General features: G+C 37.2%; 3 protein-coding genes across 4 annotated transcripts; all 3 read left to right on the top strand.

The window, feature by feature from the left end:
• Positions 1 to 564: 564 nt before the first annotated feature.
• Positions 565 to 1,495, top strand: BDCG_01392 (uncharacterized protein; the record flags this gene model as incomplete). Its single annotated transcript, XM_045416894.1, has 4 exons — positions 565 to 637; positions 703 to 742; positions 927 to 1,030; positions 1,095 to 1,495. 4 exons carry the CDS (start codon positions 565 to 567, stop codon positions 1,493 to 1,495), a joined length of 618 nt encoding a protein of 205 aa, XP_045273855.1.
• Positions 1,496 to 2,524: 1,029 nt separating this feature from the next.
• Positions 2,525 to 4,710, top strand: BDCG_01391 (golgi matrix protein; the record flags this gene model as incomplete). Its single annotated transcript, XM_045416893.1, has 7 exons — positions 2,525 to 2,558; positions 2,661 to 2,824; positions 2,911 to 3,291; positions 3,390 to 3,825; positions 3,901 to 4,180; positions 4,241 to 4,347; positions 4,445 to 4,710. 7 exons carry the CDS (start codon positions 2,525 to 2,527, stop codon positions 4,708 to 4,710), a joined length of 1,668 nt encoding a protein of 555 aa, XP_045273854.1.
• Positions 4,711 to 5,186: 476 nt separating this feature from the next.
• Positions 5,187 to 6,571, top strand: BDCG_01390. Of its 2 annotated transcripts, none has more exons than XM_045416892.1 (4): positions 5,187 to 5,337; positions 5,414 to 5,527; positions 5,628 to 5,830; positions 5,904 to 6,571. In XM_045416892.1, exons 1-4 carry the CDS (start codon positions 5,322 to 5,324, stop codon positions 6,174 to 6,176), a joined length of 606 nt encoding a protein of 201 aa, XP_045273853.1. In that variant the 5' UTR covers positions 5,187 to 5,321; the 3' UTR covers positions 6,177 to 6,571. The 2 variants fall into 2 exon arrangements, with proteins under 2 accessions (XP_045273853.1, XP_045279571.1); XM_045416891.1 differs by having other exon boundaries at positions 5,237 to 5,337; positions 5,411 to 5,527.
• The last annotated feature ends 5,953 nt before the right edge of the window (positions 6,572 to 12,524 follow it).

Below are 12,524 nucleotides of genomic sequence, written 5' to 3'. Positions count from 1 at the left end.
TTGGTGGAATGAGAGGTATGGAGTCAGGACTATCAGGTGGGTGTTGTTCGTCTAAACAACTCAGATTATGTATCAAGCCATCTAGTTCCGTGTTGTATTTTTTATGGAATAAAGTCGCAGTGATGATATTTACTCATCTTTGATGTGTCATTATATTTTCAATCGGTGGAAAGTTACAGCAGGTAATGAAAGAATGGGAGGAAGGAGTCGTAAAGGGGGTAGGGGTAGAGGGTGGAAGTGGTAGGGGGGGCTGCGCAAGCAGCAAAGCGAGCGTAAGCGAGCGTTAATTTCATTGAAATTGAATATACGTAGTTAAAATATTAATCGCTGGCTACGGTAGTTACCGGAACAACGTACTTCCGCAATGCTCGGATTTTGATCACATGACATGCAATTTGAGAGGCTGAAAATTAATTCCCTGCAACGCCTTGTCCACTGAAACACACAGCTCTTGCGAACGACAAACAACCGCCGTGTGCTGGAGGACTGGCAGCGCGCGCTCAGGGAGAGGGCCGTTATCGCGTCAAGCTGCAATCTGAGTGTCTACCTCAAAGACTAAGTAAAATGGTCTATTTCTTTACATCCAACGTCGTTTCGCCGCCCGCATTCATCTATGTCGGCAAGGACAAGACGGAGAGTAGGGACACCATTTCTCCGATGGCCATATATGGATTGGTATACGACAGTGCTGATATGGAGCAGATGAGGATCTCATAAAACATGGTCTGGAGTGCGATGTCTGGTAGCTATTATTTTTTGCCAACGTTAACTGTCCTCACTCGGCTTCGGAACACCGCTGATTGAGTTTATCTTTCTGTAGGGTGCGTAAAACTATCGTGTCTCCTGGAACAGAGAAACCCGAGCTCAAGAGCGCATCGTCTTATAATTATGTTCCTGAGATAGTTCCATGCCGACAATCTATCCAGTGCCCACGTTTATCTCCGGCTAAGAGACGGCGAGACATGGGACAATATCCCTGAAGATCTGCTTACGGACTGCGCGCAGCTCACAAAAGCAAACTCCATTGAAGGTTCGCTTCCGTTTGCTTTCTTGGCGTTGTTATATACCTGTAACTAAAGGATATCCGAGCATAGGAAATAAAAAGGACAATGTGACTATAATATACACGCCGTGGTCAAACCTACACAAAACTGCTGGCATGGCGATTGGCCAAGTAGGTTTCCACAACCCAAAACTCACGCGTAAGGTTCACGTCGCCGTCCGACAAAACCCCATTATCAATCGCCTTAACAAGACGCGCGTTGAGAAGTTCCCTGACCTACGCCAGGAGAAGGAGGAGTACTTGAGCAAAATTAGACGGGAAGAGCGGAAGCTGCGAGAGGAGAAGCGGGCTGCAGAGAAGCTGGAGAGGAAGCGGAGGGAGGAGCTGAAGTGGCAGAAAGACCATGCGTATGATGATTTTTTGAATGAGGAGAATATTCAACACAGCAGCAATCAAGATCGAGACCCGGACTTTTTGGATGATTTCATGTGACGGGGAAGGGGCCATTTTTTCCTTGATGAGCTAAGACTCTTTCTTCTCCCGGTACTCTCCATACGTCAAGTCTTCTCACAGCAGCTCTCTAGTTCACTAGCTTTGGGTTTATCCTTGGCTGATGCAGGCGTCCATCGCGAAGGTCAGATAAGATAAACGATTTGGGAACAGTACATCGTTATACGGAATTGTTTTTCAGCCTTGGCCGGGAGGTGTACGTGGCTTACCGAGGCCAATGAGACAAGATCATTTCGGATTTTTATTTAGAAGATGGTGATAAGACTCCGGTAATCCTGGAATTCTGTGGCGAATAAAGCTTCATATTCCCAATAGAAGGGAACATATCAGAAGGATGATTCTTATAAAGCTAGGCCATCTTTTTATTTTTATTTTTTATCGAGGACAATAACAAAACTCGATGTATAAATCCCCGCATGTTGGATTCCAAAACTTGATGCCCATCTTTGCCGCCCCAGGGAGCTAGATCCCATATATATAGCACTTGGCCTGGGGTTTAGTAGATCTTTTACATGCATGAATGTCTCAGAATTGATCCGGAATAAGAAGATTCCCGCATTTTCTTTGTGGATGATAGCCTAGCCAAAAGCAAATCCACAGCGCGGAAAGTAGAAGATAAACTCAAACCTGACCTGTGAAATGTCCGAACCCTATCCTAATATATAAAAACTAATAAGAGTACTACTGTTGTTGTTGAATATGAAGAGCTGCAGCAAGGTTGCCCAACATGCTGGAACCCTTTTGCCCGTCGTCTATGGGTTTATAACTAACTGGCACCGTCGCGAGATTACGTATTGAATCCAATCCAACCACCAACCCACGCTAACGAACACCTCTCCCGTTCCATAGAACCATATACAACCCCGACTCCCGTTCAAATTCAGCAGCAAAACGCGCAACCCGACGTATATATCGATTACACTAGGAGGGTTGAGAGTGTGCGAGAGAGGGTTTATTCGATTGGTGTTCCCCGCAGCACCTCTCACGAGGTAATACTGTCCCTCTTAAACGATGCCATCAGACACAACCTCCACGCCGGCGCCAGGTAAATTAATAACTTGATCTTCTTTTTATTATATTGGCCGTAACAAGCCAACGGATACATTTATTCAGAGAGGAATCTAACAGTATCATGCGAATTGCGCAGGAACGAGTGGGAAATCAAAGAAAAACAGCAGGAAGAAAGCAAATGCGAAAGCAAAGGCGAATGGCGGAACCGTCCCAAACACGTCTTCTTCAGACCAACAACGGCCACCCACACAATCCAACAGACAACAGGAGAAGTCGGGACAGGATCAGCATCCAACACCGGTATGTCTGCTACCTTGTCCACGCGGGAAGGAGGGGGGAATGGTCTGCTAAGGAGACACAGCATCTAACTTTGAAATTTTATCTAGGCTACTAAAGAAAACTTCGTGAACGGTTCCCAGGCTGTGGATTTGGATGATAACGATGGAGGAAAGGATAGGGAAGAGGAGCCGACGGTGGAGAGCGACAACGATGCGTCACCTCCCAACCCCGCATTCCCTTCCCTTGATTCCGACCCCAGATTCGAAGCGCTGGTGCGGGATCGCGATTCCCTCCGTGCGGAAGTAGCTGAGATGCGTATATCACTCGAAAAGATACAGTCTAAGCACGATGAGGAGATGGTGGCTTTACAGGGCCAACTGAAACAGTCACAGAGCGACAAAGAGCATGCGGAGACACAGTTTCGGAATTTGTTGGGCAAGGTTAATACGATTAAGTCGCAGTTAGGGGAGAGGTTGAAGGCTGATGCTGTACGTCTCTCTGCTTGTTTAGGGCGTGCTCCTTTTACAATTGCGGCTTTTTGAGATGGTTGCTTTTTTGACCAATTTGTTAACACATGAGTCTACAGGAGGAATTAGAGCAGACGAGGAATAGGATAGAGGAGCTCGAGGGCGAAAATGCCACGCTGCAAACGGAAGTAGGGTCGAAATCGGCTACTATCAAATCATTGGAGAAGGAACGGGAACAACAATCCAAGGAGCTTTCCAGCTTGCGAAATAGGACGAATTTATCGCAGCAAAATTGGGTGAAGGAGAGGGAAGAATTGCTGGAACAAGAAGCATATGCGCGCTCGGAATTCGAGGAGGCAAAGCAGGCCATGCACAACTGGGAGATTCTCGCAATGGAGGAGCGATCTATTCGAGAAAGCCTGGAAGAGAAAGTGGTAGACCTGGAGGAGCAGCTTGTCACCTTGAAAAGCGAGTATGAGAAGGCTTCTTCTGAACGTGATGCACAATCGGTGACCGTGGACGGGCTTCAGAGGGCGCTTCAGGAAATTCAAACCGGTGAGGACCTTTTCAAAAAACTTCTGTAGTGTCTATCGCCCAGTGCTAATATCATTTTGCTTTTTCCCTCCATAGCACGAAAACAGGAGCTACGAGAGATCGTGGAAAGCTCGGATGCGCAGCTGGAGGAGCACCGTAAGAAGGTGCAGGAGGCTGAGAAGAACGCCACGGAAGCCATTGCCAAGTTGGAAGCGGCGGAGGCGGAGTTGAAACGGGCTCTACCGTTTGAGAAAGAAGTCAAGGAGAAGAATCTGCTGATTGGCAAGTTGCGTCACGAAGCGGTTACGCTGAATGAACACCTCACCAAAGCTCTAAGATTCCTGAAGCGGGGGAAGCCGGAGGATAATGTGGATAGGTTGGTGCTTTCTCAATTTTCGTTATGTTGGACTGCCCAATAGCTAACTAGAATAATCAGACACCTCGTCACCAACCACTTCCTCCATTTCCTGGCGCTAGATCGATCAGATCCGAAGAAGTTTCAGGTCCTACAGCTCATATCAGCGTTGCTGGGATGGACGGATGGTATGTCACGCCCCCTGGCTGTATCTTTTTTTCAAGGCATATTCTTTAGGTTAGAAGGGCAAACCACTAACTAACACCTTTCTTCGGAATGATCCAGAACAACGAGAGCAAGCTGGTCTTGCCCGCCCAGGAACCTCAAGTGGATTCAGCAGTAGTTTACGCATTCCCAGCACGTCCTCACTCCTATCGAGGACACCAAGTTCGCCGGCCCTTGCGTCTGACTTTTTCACGGAGAATGGAAGTACACGCAAAGAATCACTGGCAGAACTCTGGTCGAATTTCCTGGAGCAGGAGGCGGCACAGAAGAAGGAGTCGAAGTCACGAAGTCAATCGGATGCACCGCCAACCTCTCCTACTCCATGATATATCCATATATATATATATATATATATATATGTACTACATTTCTATTTTTCATATTATATTTTCCTTCCATTTTTTTATGTCGATGCGCTCTTATTTTTCTTTCCTTTTTCTTTCCTTTTTCTTTCTCCCTTTTTTATCCCTTGGTGACTGTTAACTAGATCCATGTTCCTTGTTACCATAATAACTCCCCAACGAGCCAGAGCCCTTTTTTCTTTTATGTCTCTGAGTTTCTTCTCTTCCTCACAACGTTGTTAATCCCATTTATGTTCAAGGTGAACATTCTACAACCAACCGAGATATGGGCAGTTCTCATCTTATTTTTAAAACAAGCACTTGTGGAACACCTCATAAATTACTAGTGTAGATAAATACCTGTATATAAATCAGTATGACTCAAGCATCTAACTCGTAGTACGGAGTATGACCATTTACAATAATATGATATGCCACATAATTTAAGAGCTCGGCGTACCTGGTGCCAAGGATCGAGCATAAAACCCTAAATTTGGCAGCAGAAAAGCCGGGGCGCAATATAAAATGTTTTCCCCCGACACCATCACCACCACCACGAGACACTCGTCGCCTCATCGTTCCTTCATATATTTCCAATGGCTGCCTCTGCTGGTAGGTACTCCCCCGCCTCGAAAGCTCTGCTAGACCCGCCCTCCTAACAGACTGGGATACCAAAAAAAAAAAGCAGCTGTGCGCAGATTCCGCCCTGTAGTGATATCCGGGCCCTCAGGCACCGGAAAATCAACGTTGATAAAAAGACTCTTCGCCGATTACCCGGATACCTTTGCGCTTTCGGTTTCTCGTCAGTAACAGCCTCCCCTACCACCTTCTCTCCTGCCCTTCCTTGTCTCCCTCTACATTAAAAAACAACCGCTCCTCTAACCCGCACACAACCCAAATAGATACAACCAGAGCACCCCGCCCCGGCGAACAAGACGGGCGCGAATACTACTTCACAACGCGCGATGCCTTCCAATCCCTCATCGACGAAGGAGGGTTCATCGAGTGGGCGCAATTCAGCGGCAATTACTATGGCACCAGCACCAAGGCGGTGAGGGACGTGGCGGAGAAGAAGCGCATTTGCATTCTGGATATTGAGATGGAGGTACGGATATACATACCCTTTCCCCCGACAAACCAAAATAATCTCCCCCAACTAAACCCCCCAACCTAAACAGGGCGTCAAACAAGTAAAACGCACCACCCTAAACGCCCGCTTCCTCTTCCTCGCCCCGCCCTCCCTCGAAACGCTCGAGCAGCGCCTACGAAACCGCGGCACGGAGACGGAGGAGAGCCTGAGCAGCCGTCTGGCGCAGGCGAAGAACGAACTCGAGTATGCCAAGCAGCCCGGGGCGCATGACGTGGTGATTGTCAATGATGAGTTGGAGACGGCGTATAAGGCGTTGCGGGACTGGGTGGTTGATGGGGGGAAGTTTGGGGCGTTGGAGTGAACGAATGGGACATATATATATATTGAATGGATAAGAGTGTATGGGAAGGCGTTAGTGTTGTTTTGGCTTTTTGTGAGAGGTGAATGGTGATGGAGTGAGAGTGAGAGTGGAAAGGGGGACTTCTGCTGGTTATTATTATATATACCATGTTTTTGTTTCAGCACTTTCATTTGGTATCCCAGCTGTTACAGCATTTGACACCTCTACATGATATGTGCAGAGTTGTATTTATTTATGCTTTCTGCCATGTATCTATGTATCTTATATTTCATTTTGTTTCTTTTGTGTCTCTTTTTCTTCTTAAAATACTTCTTATAGAGTTAGACAGTGTTTTATTTATCTTCTTATTTTCTTTCTCAAATGATCAGATATAGACAGATAGAGAAAAACATAATATAATAAATATAAGTCAATATAAATCTATGTAAGAATAAGTGCTTACAGATAATTTTTCAGAGATATGCAGCTTAATGTGATATATACTGATAATTAGACTGGCTGCCAGAATCATGAATTTCACATTTAATCTCATTTGATCTGATCTTATACATTTCTTAGCATGAATCTCACTGAGACTGGCTATTAAAAAAACATGTAAAGTGACTATATATCAGATCTTAAAATGAAATCATGACTTGAAAAAAATAAGAAAATAATCTCATTTAATCTCATTTAGTTTCATTCTTAATATAAAGTTACTATTTTTAGACATTTTAAGATTTTTTTTAGACTATTTTTAATTTTTTAAAAAGTAATGCTTTTTAATAATATTTAAATAAGATTTAAAGTTATTTAAAGTAATAAAAATAATTTAAATTAAGAAGTGAAAATTATAATCTTATTTAAAAAATGTAATAAGAGTAGATAGTAAGTCTTACTGAGATAGTATAAGATTACTATTTAATGTTAAAACTGTGTAATAAAATCAGTTAAATTAATAATAAAATTATTAAAAAATCTAGTTCTGATCTCAGACACAGTTACACAGTCAGTCTACTAATAATTATTAAAAGTATTTATAGTAGAAAAATATATATAAAGATTAAATATATAATAATATTCAAGCTAAGTTATAAATAATAATTATAAACTTCTGTTTATATAAATTATATATAGTTAAAAACTACTGTGGTTCAGAAGAACATACAACTGTCAGATAATAACACAGCTGCTTCCGAACTACTAGTATACGTGTACAAGTGTAAAGAAGAGGGTTATAGCAGCTGCTAATTAATTTAACATATAATATTACAATATATAAGAAGCTGGTATACATCTGTAATTATATACTGACTTAAGCAATCTTTAAATCACATCTGATAGCATGTTTAAAAACTAGTGAGAAGTGCAGACTTCTTCAGAGTATGATAATTCTGTCTATAAAGTAATTTATAGTTATCATGTCAGTATAATTCTAGAACATCTCAAAAGATAGTGTATAAAGAGTAATGAGTAGAACAGTATCTGATTAATACTACTTCACTTGTTAAGAAAAAACTTCACACTCAGATAAATATCATGTATATGAATAGATGAGATGTGAGAAAAAGAATGAGAGTAGTGAATCAGATTCAAAGAAGATCACTCTTCACTTAAAGAAATAAAAGAGAGAGATAGTTATCACTGAAGTTATACAATAATAACAGAAATTAAATAATGATACAGTGATATAATAATAGACATTATATAATTAATGAAAAATCACTGAAATAAATATCTTCTTTAGTTAATATGAATAATACTCTTCTCTGCTATCTGAACTGAAAGATATACAGAATCTTCTAGAGAGTTTACTTAAAGTAGTAAGAAAAATAACTAAGACTGCTGAATCGGAATTGAAGCTCTGTATATATATAAGAATTCTAAACAAGATTGAGATCTTGCATATACAGTGACAGGCTAAGACAGAAGTTAAATAACAATTGATATTCACTGTAAATCAAGTATTCACTATAAAGAGCTTCACTGATATAATTATTATTATTAATAAGAATAGAGAAAATCAGATCTTAGATCTGCAGTAAGAGATTAAATATTTATATAGATAGATAACTATATTAAATCTGAAGATCTTATCACAATTATTTACAATCTCTTCAGAAGTATATACACTATCAGAGATCACTGTACAGAATAAGAATCTGAGTATGAAATATATTAAGCTGAGAGATTTGTCAGAGTTACTAAGCTTTAATAGTAACTGAAAAAATAATGCTGTAATCAGCTGACTAAGTCAGATATAATTATATTATTGAATTGAATATAAACTTATAGACAGATAGTTAATAAAATGTCAACAAGTCTTAAGATCTGTTACATTTCTATATAGAAAAGTAAAGTCATTATAAATAACTGATAAAAAGATAAATCTTACAAATCTGAAGTGATATTCATTTCTATGAATATAAAATGAGTTTTTCAAATGAATCTTACATAACTTTGAGAAAGTGAATATATAAGATAAATGTTACAAACACTTCACTAAGTGTAGATAAGTGAGTAATCTTATATTATACTTTATATACTTCAGCTTATACTATCTTATATTGAATGAAGAACTTTTAATATCTTTCTATTTACAGATCTTTATTCATAGTCTTACATCTGAGTTAAGAGTGAAATGAAAATACTTAATGTTATAATCAGATATAATGAAAGAAGTATATAATATTCTCATTGTATGAGAATAAGTAAGTCAATTATAATAGAAAATACTGTAATTAAGTATATCTCAGTGAAGAATAGATAATCAGACTTCTATAATACAAGTCATACACTCAGATATGATGAATCTAGATCTGAATACTATTACTAAAGTACTGAATTCTCTGAAAAAGAGATTCTCTGAGTAAAAATCTTAATATTATAAGTATTGAGCTTGCTTCAACTGCAGATGTTAAAATCATGATATAAAAGATTACACTCAGTGTGTGTAGTCAAGAGAAGTAAGAAAGTTAAAAAACTAGCAGAATCAATAAGCTCAGAGATACTTACTGATATTCTATAAAAAGTCTTCAAAGTGAAAGAGATGCTTATATTAGATAACTTTCTAAATAATATATGTGTAAAGAAGAAGCAGACTTCTGAATAAAGTACAGATGAGAATGATGAAGTGAATACTTATCTCAATGTCTTAAAATCTGAAATGTTAATGTATAGAGAACACTTGAGTAAGAATTAAAAGATAGCTGTAAAAGTGTTAGTGAATACAGAAGCTTCTACACAATATATTAATAATTATATAATTCAAAGATTGAAAGAGATCTGCTGAGTGAAGAATCTTTGATGTATAAGATTATCTGATAACTAATATTTAATATTATCTACAAGAGTAAGAGTTCTCTTACACTTTGAAAAATGATCTTGCTATATTTAAGTGTGAGAGCTGCAGAATATGAAATACAATCTTATTCTCAGACTCAATTAGTTTCAAAGATTCAATTCACAGATTCAATGATGTACATATCATATATAGTTGACTAATAGAAAGAAAACAGTTCATACAATTCTATCAACTGATATGAGAAGAACATTTCACATCTCTGATATAGAAGAATTAAATCTGCTTACATATTAATAAGTAAAGAGAATGATTTGCAAGACCTCATCTGAAAGCATTCTATATGTCATATGAAACTCAGAAGCAGAGAAAACTAAGATAAAAGATAGATAGAAGAATAAGTGTATGAAGAAGCTTCTGAAGAAGTATAGAAAGATCTTCTAAATAGATCTTTCACTGAAATTATCATCAGAATGAGGATTTGTACATCAGATTGACACAGAGAATACAAAATCAGTCAATCAGAATGTGTACTCTCTGTCACAAACACATCTCAAAGAACAGAAGTGTCAGATCACAGACCTTCTAGAATATAATCTCATATAATTCTTATTAAGTGCATGAGGCTTTCCAGTTTTATTTATAAAAAAGATGAGTGAGAAGTGATAGATGTATATTGATTATTAAGCACTTAATAAGCTTATAATCAAGAATGAATATTCACTGCTATGAATTCAATAACAGTTGAATACAGTTGAAAACATCTGATATCTATCAAAGATCAATCTTCTCTTAAAATACTGACAGATCTGTGTAGATGAACTGTCAGTTCTGTGAATCATATTTAATATACAATGAGAGAAGTTTGAATTTCTGATAATATCATTGATTTGATAAATGTATCTATCATCTTTTAAATAATGATGAATACAATTCTTTATAAACAGAATAAAATCTCATATCTTGTATATCTCAATAACATTCTAATCTTTTCAAACTTATATAATAAACATCTGAAGTATCTCAATAAAGTGCTTATAACTCTGGCAGAGTATAAGCTCTATATCAAATTAATCAAGTGTGTGTTTAGTACAGAAGAGTTGAAGTTCATAGAATATATAGTGAGTGATAACTATATACATCTCATTTCAGAGAAATTGAATATTATAGTGAATTAACTGTGACTAAGAAATATATATTATATATAATAGTTTCTTAAGTTAGTCTCATACTACTGCAGATTCATTAAGAATTTCATATAAATATCTGCATCACTCTCAGATCTCTTAAGAGAAATGAATACAAATCTGTAAAAGAAGAAGTTTCATTCAATTATCTGAAATATCACATGCAAAGAGGCTTTTCTCATACTGAGAAAATGTATAACAACATTCTCAGTGCTTATTTAATCAGATTGTAATAAATCTTTCTACATTGAGATAAATGCATCTGAATAAGCTATTGAAGATACTCTTCTACAGATGAGTAAGAATGATAAGCTGCATCTAATGATATACAATGATAGAAGACTATCAGATACTGAGCTCAATTACTCAGTATATGAAAAGAAATTACTAGTGATCAAGCATGCACTGATATTATAAGATAGATATATTAATAATGAGTATATAATAACAGTAATCATACATCACAAAAGCCTTGTCTATCTATAATTAATAATAAAACCTTTCAAACACTTAGTATGTTGAATCTCAGAGTTCTAAGTGTACAATCTTCATATTAAATACTGAAAGAGATTAGACACTGTGATATCTGATACAATCAGTCACAGACTTAATTTCATGAGTGAGAGTTCTGTGAATCAGATATAAGAAATGTTTGTATTAAACATGCTAAGAGAATGCAAGGAATTAGAATGAATAAATATTATAATCTCTCACTTAAAGAATAACAAGATGTCAGATAATAAGTATCTTATAAAAGTAGTAGAAGAGATGCTTTCAAACTTTAAGCTGAGAAAATTGAAAAATGATATTATACTTTACTGCAATCTAGAATACATAGAAGCTCTCTATCTAGAATCTTCATTTCAATATGACTTAATGACTCACATGTACAAGGAATTTGATCGCTTAGAAAGCTCTGAACTCATGAGTGTACTTGAATCAAGAGTATACTGATTAAGTATGACTGAGAATATTCAGATGTATGCTTATAAGTGTCTGAATTATCAGATTGTGAAAGAATCTAAGAAAGAATTAGAATATAAGAAAGTATAATATCAGATAAAGTGTATAATACAACTGTTTAAATGATGAGAAGTAAATCTCATAGACATATTATCATGAATATTAAATGAAAATCAATGAATAATCACTGCTATTGATTACACTACTGACTGATCAGTTGTGAAAGCAGTTTCAGAGATGATAGAGAAGATGATGATAAAGTTTCTATATAATAAGATCTATATTAACTATGAAATACTGTGTGAGATTCTAACTGATAACAGTGTGAATCTTGTAGAAGAAGTAGTGAGACATTTTATGAATCAGTTATAGATAAGATATTGTAGAACAATATCATATTATCTGCAAATGAATAGAAAGATGAAATACTTGAATAAAATCTTGAGTAACATGCTGATGAAATATCTAGTGAGCAAGTCTATGAGATTATGAAATGAATATCTCAGTCAGATGCTATTAGTCACATGAATTCAGCAGTATGCAGTCTTCAAGCATTCATCATTCTACCTGTTGTATGAATTGCATTCATGCATCCCGGAGAATGTTTTGGAAAAGGTAGAAGAGAAAACAGCAGTTATGAATGCAGCAGTAGCAGTTGCAGATACAGCAGTCACAGATGTGAAATCAAGATTAAAAGAAATTAGTCATGCATGCATAAAAGCTAATGAGTTACTTCTGAACTAAGTAATTCAATTGAAAAGAATACAAGACTCACTAGTTAAGAAATTAAGTCTTAAGATGAGAATATGAGTTCTTATATACAATGAGAGTTCTGAGAAGTTTCAATCTAGATGATTTAAGTTATATAAAATACTCAAATCACATTCTCTGAGAACATACACATTGGAAGAATCAGAG

The sequence above is a fragment of the Blastomyces dermatitidis genome, assembly GCF_000003525.1.
Source record: "Blastomyces dermatitidis ER-3 genomic scaffold supercont1.2, whole genome shotgun sequence".
NCBI lineage: Eukaryota > Fungi > Ascomycota > Eurotiomycetes > Onygenales > Ajellomycetaceae > Blastomyces > Blastomyces dermatitidis.
The sequence above is the reverse complement of the archived record's forward strand: the minus strand, read 5'-3'. Positions and strand labels throughout refer to the sequence as shown.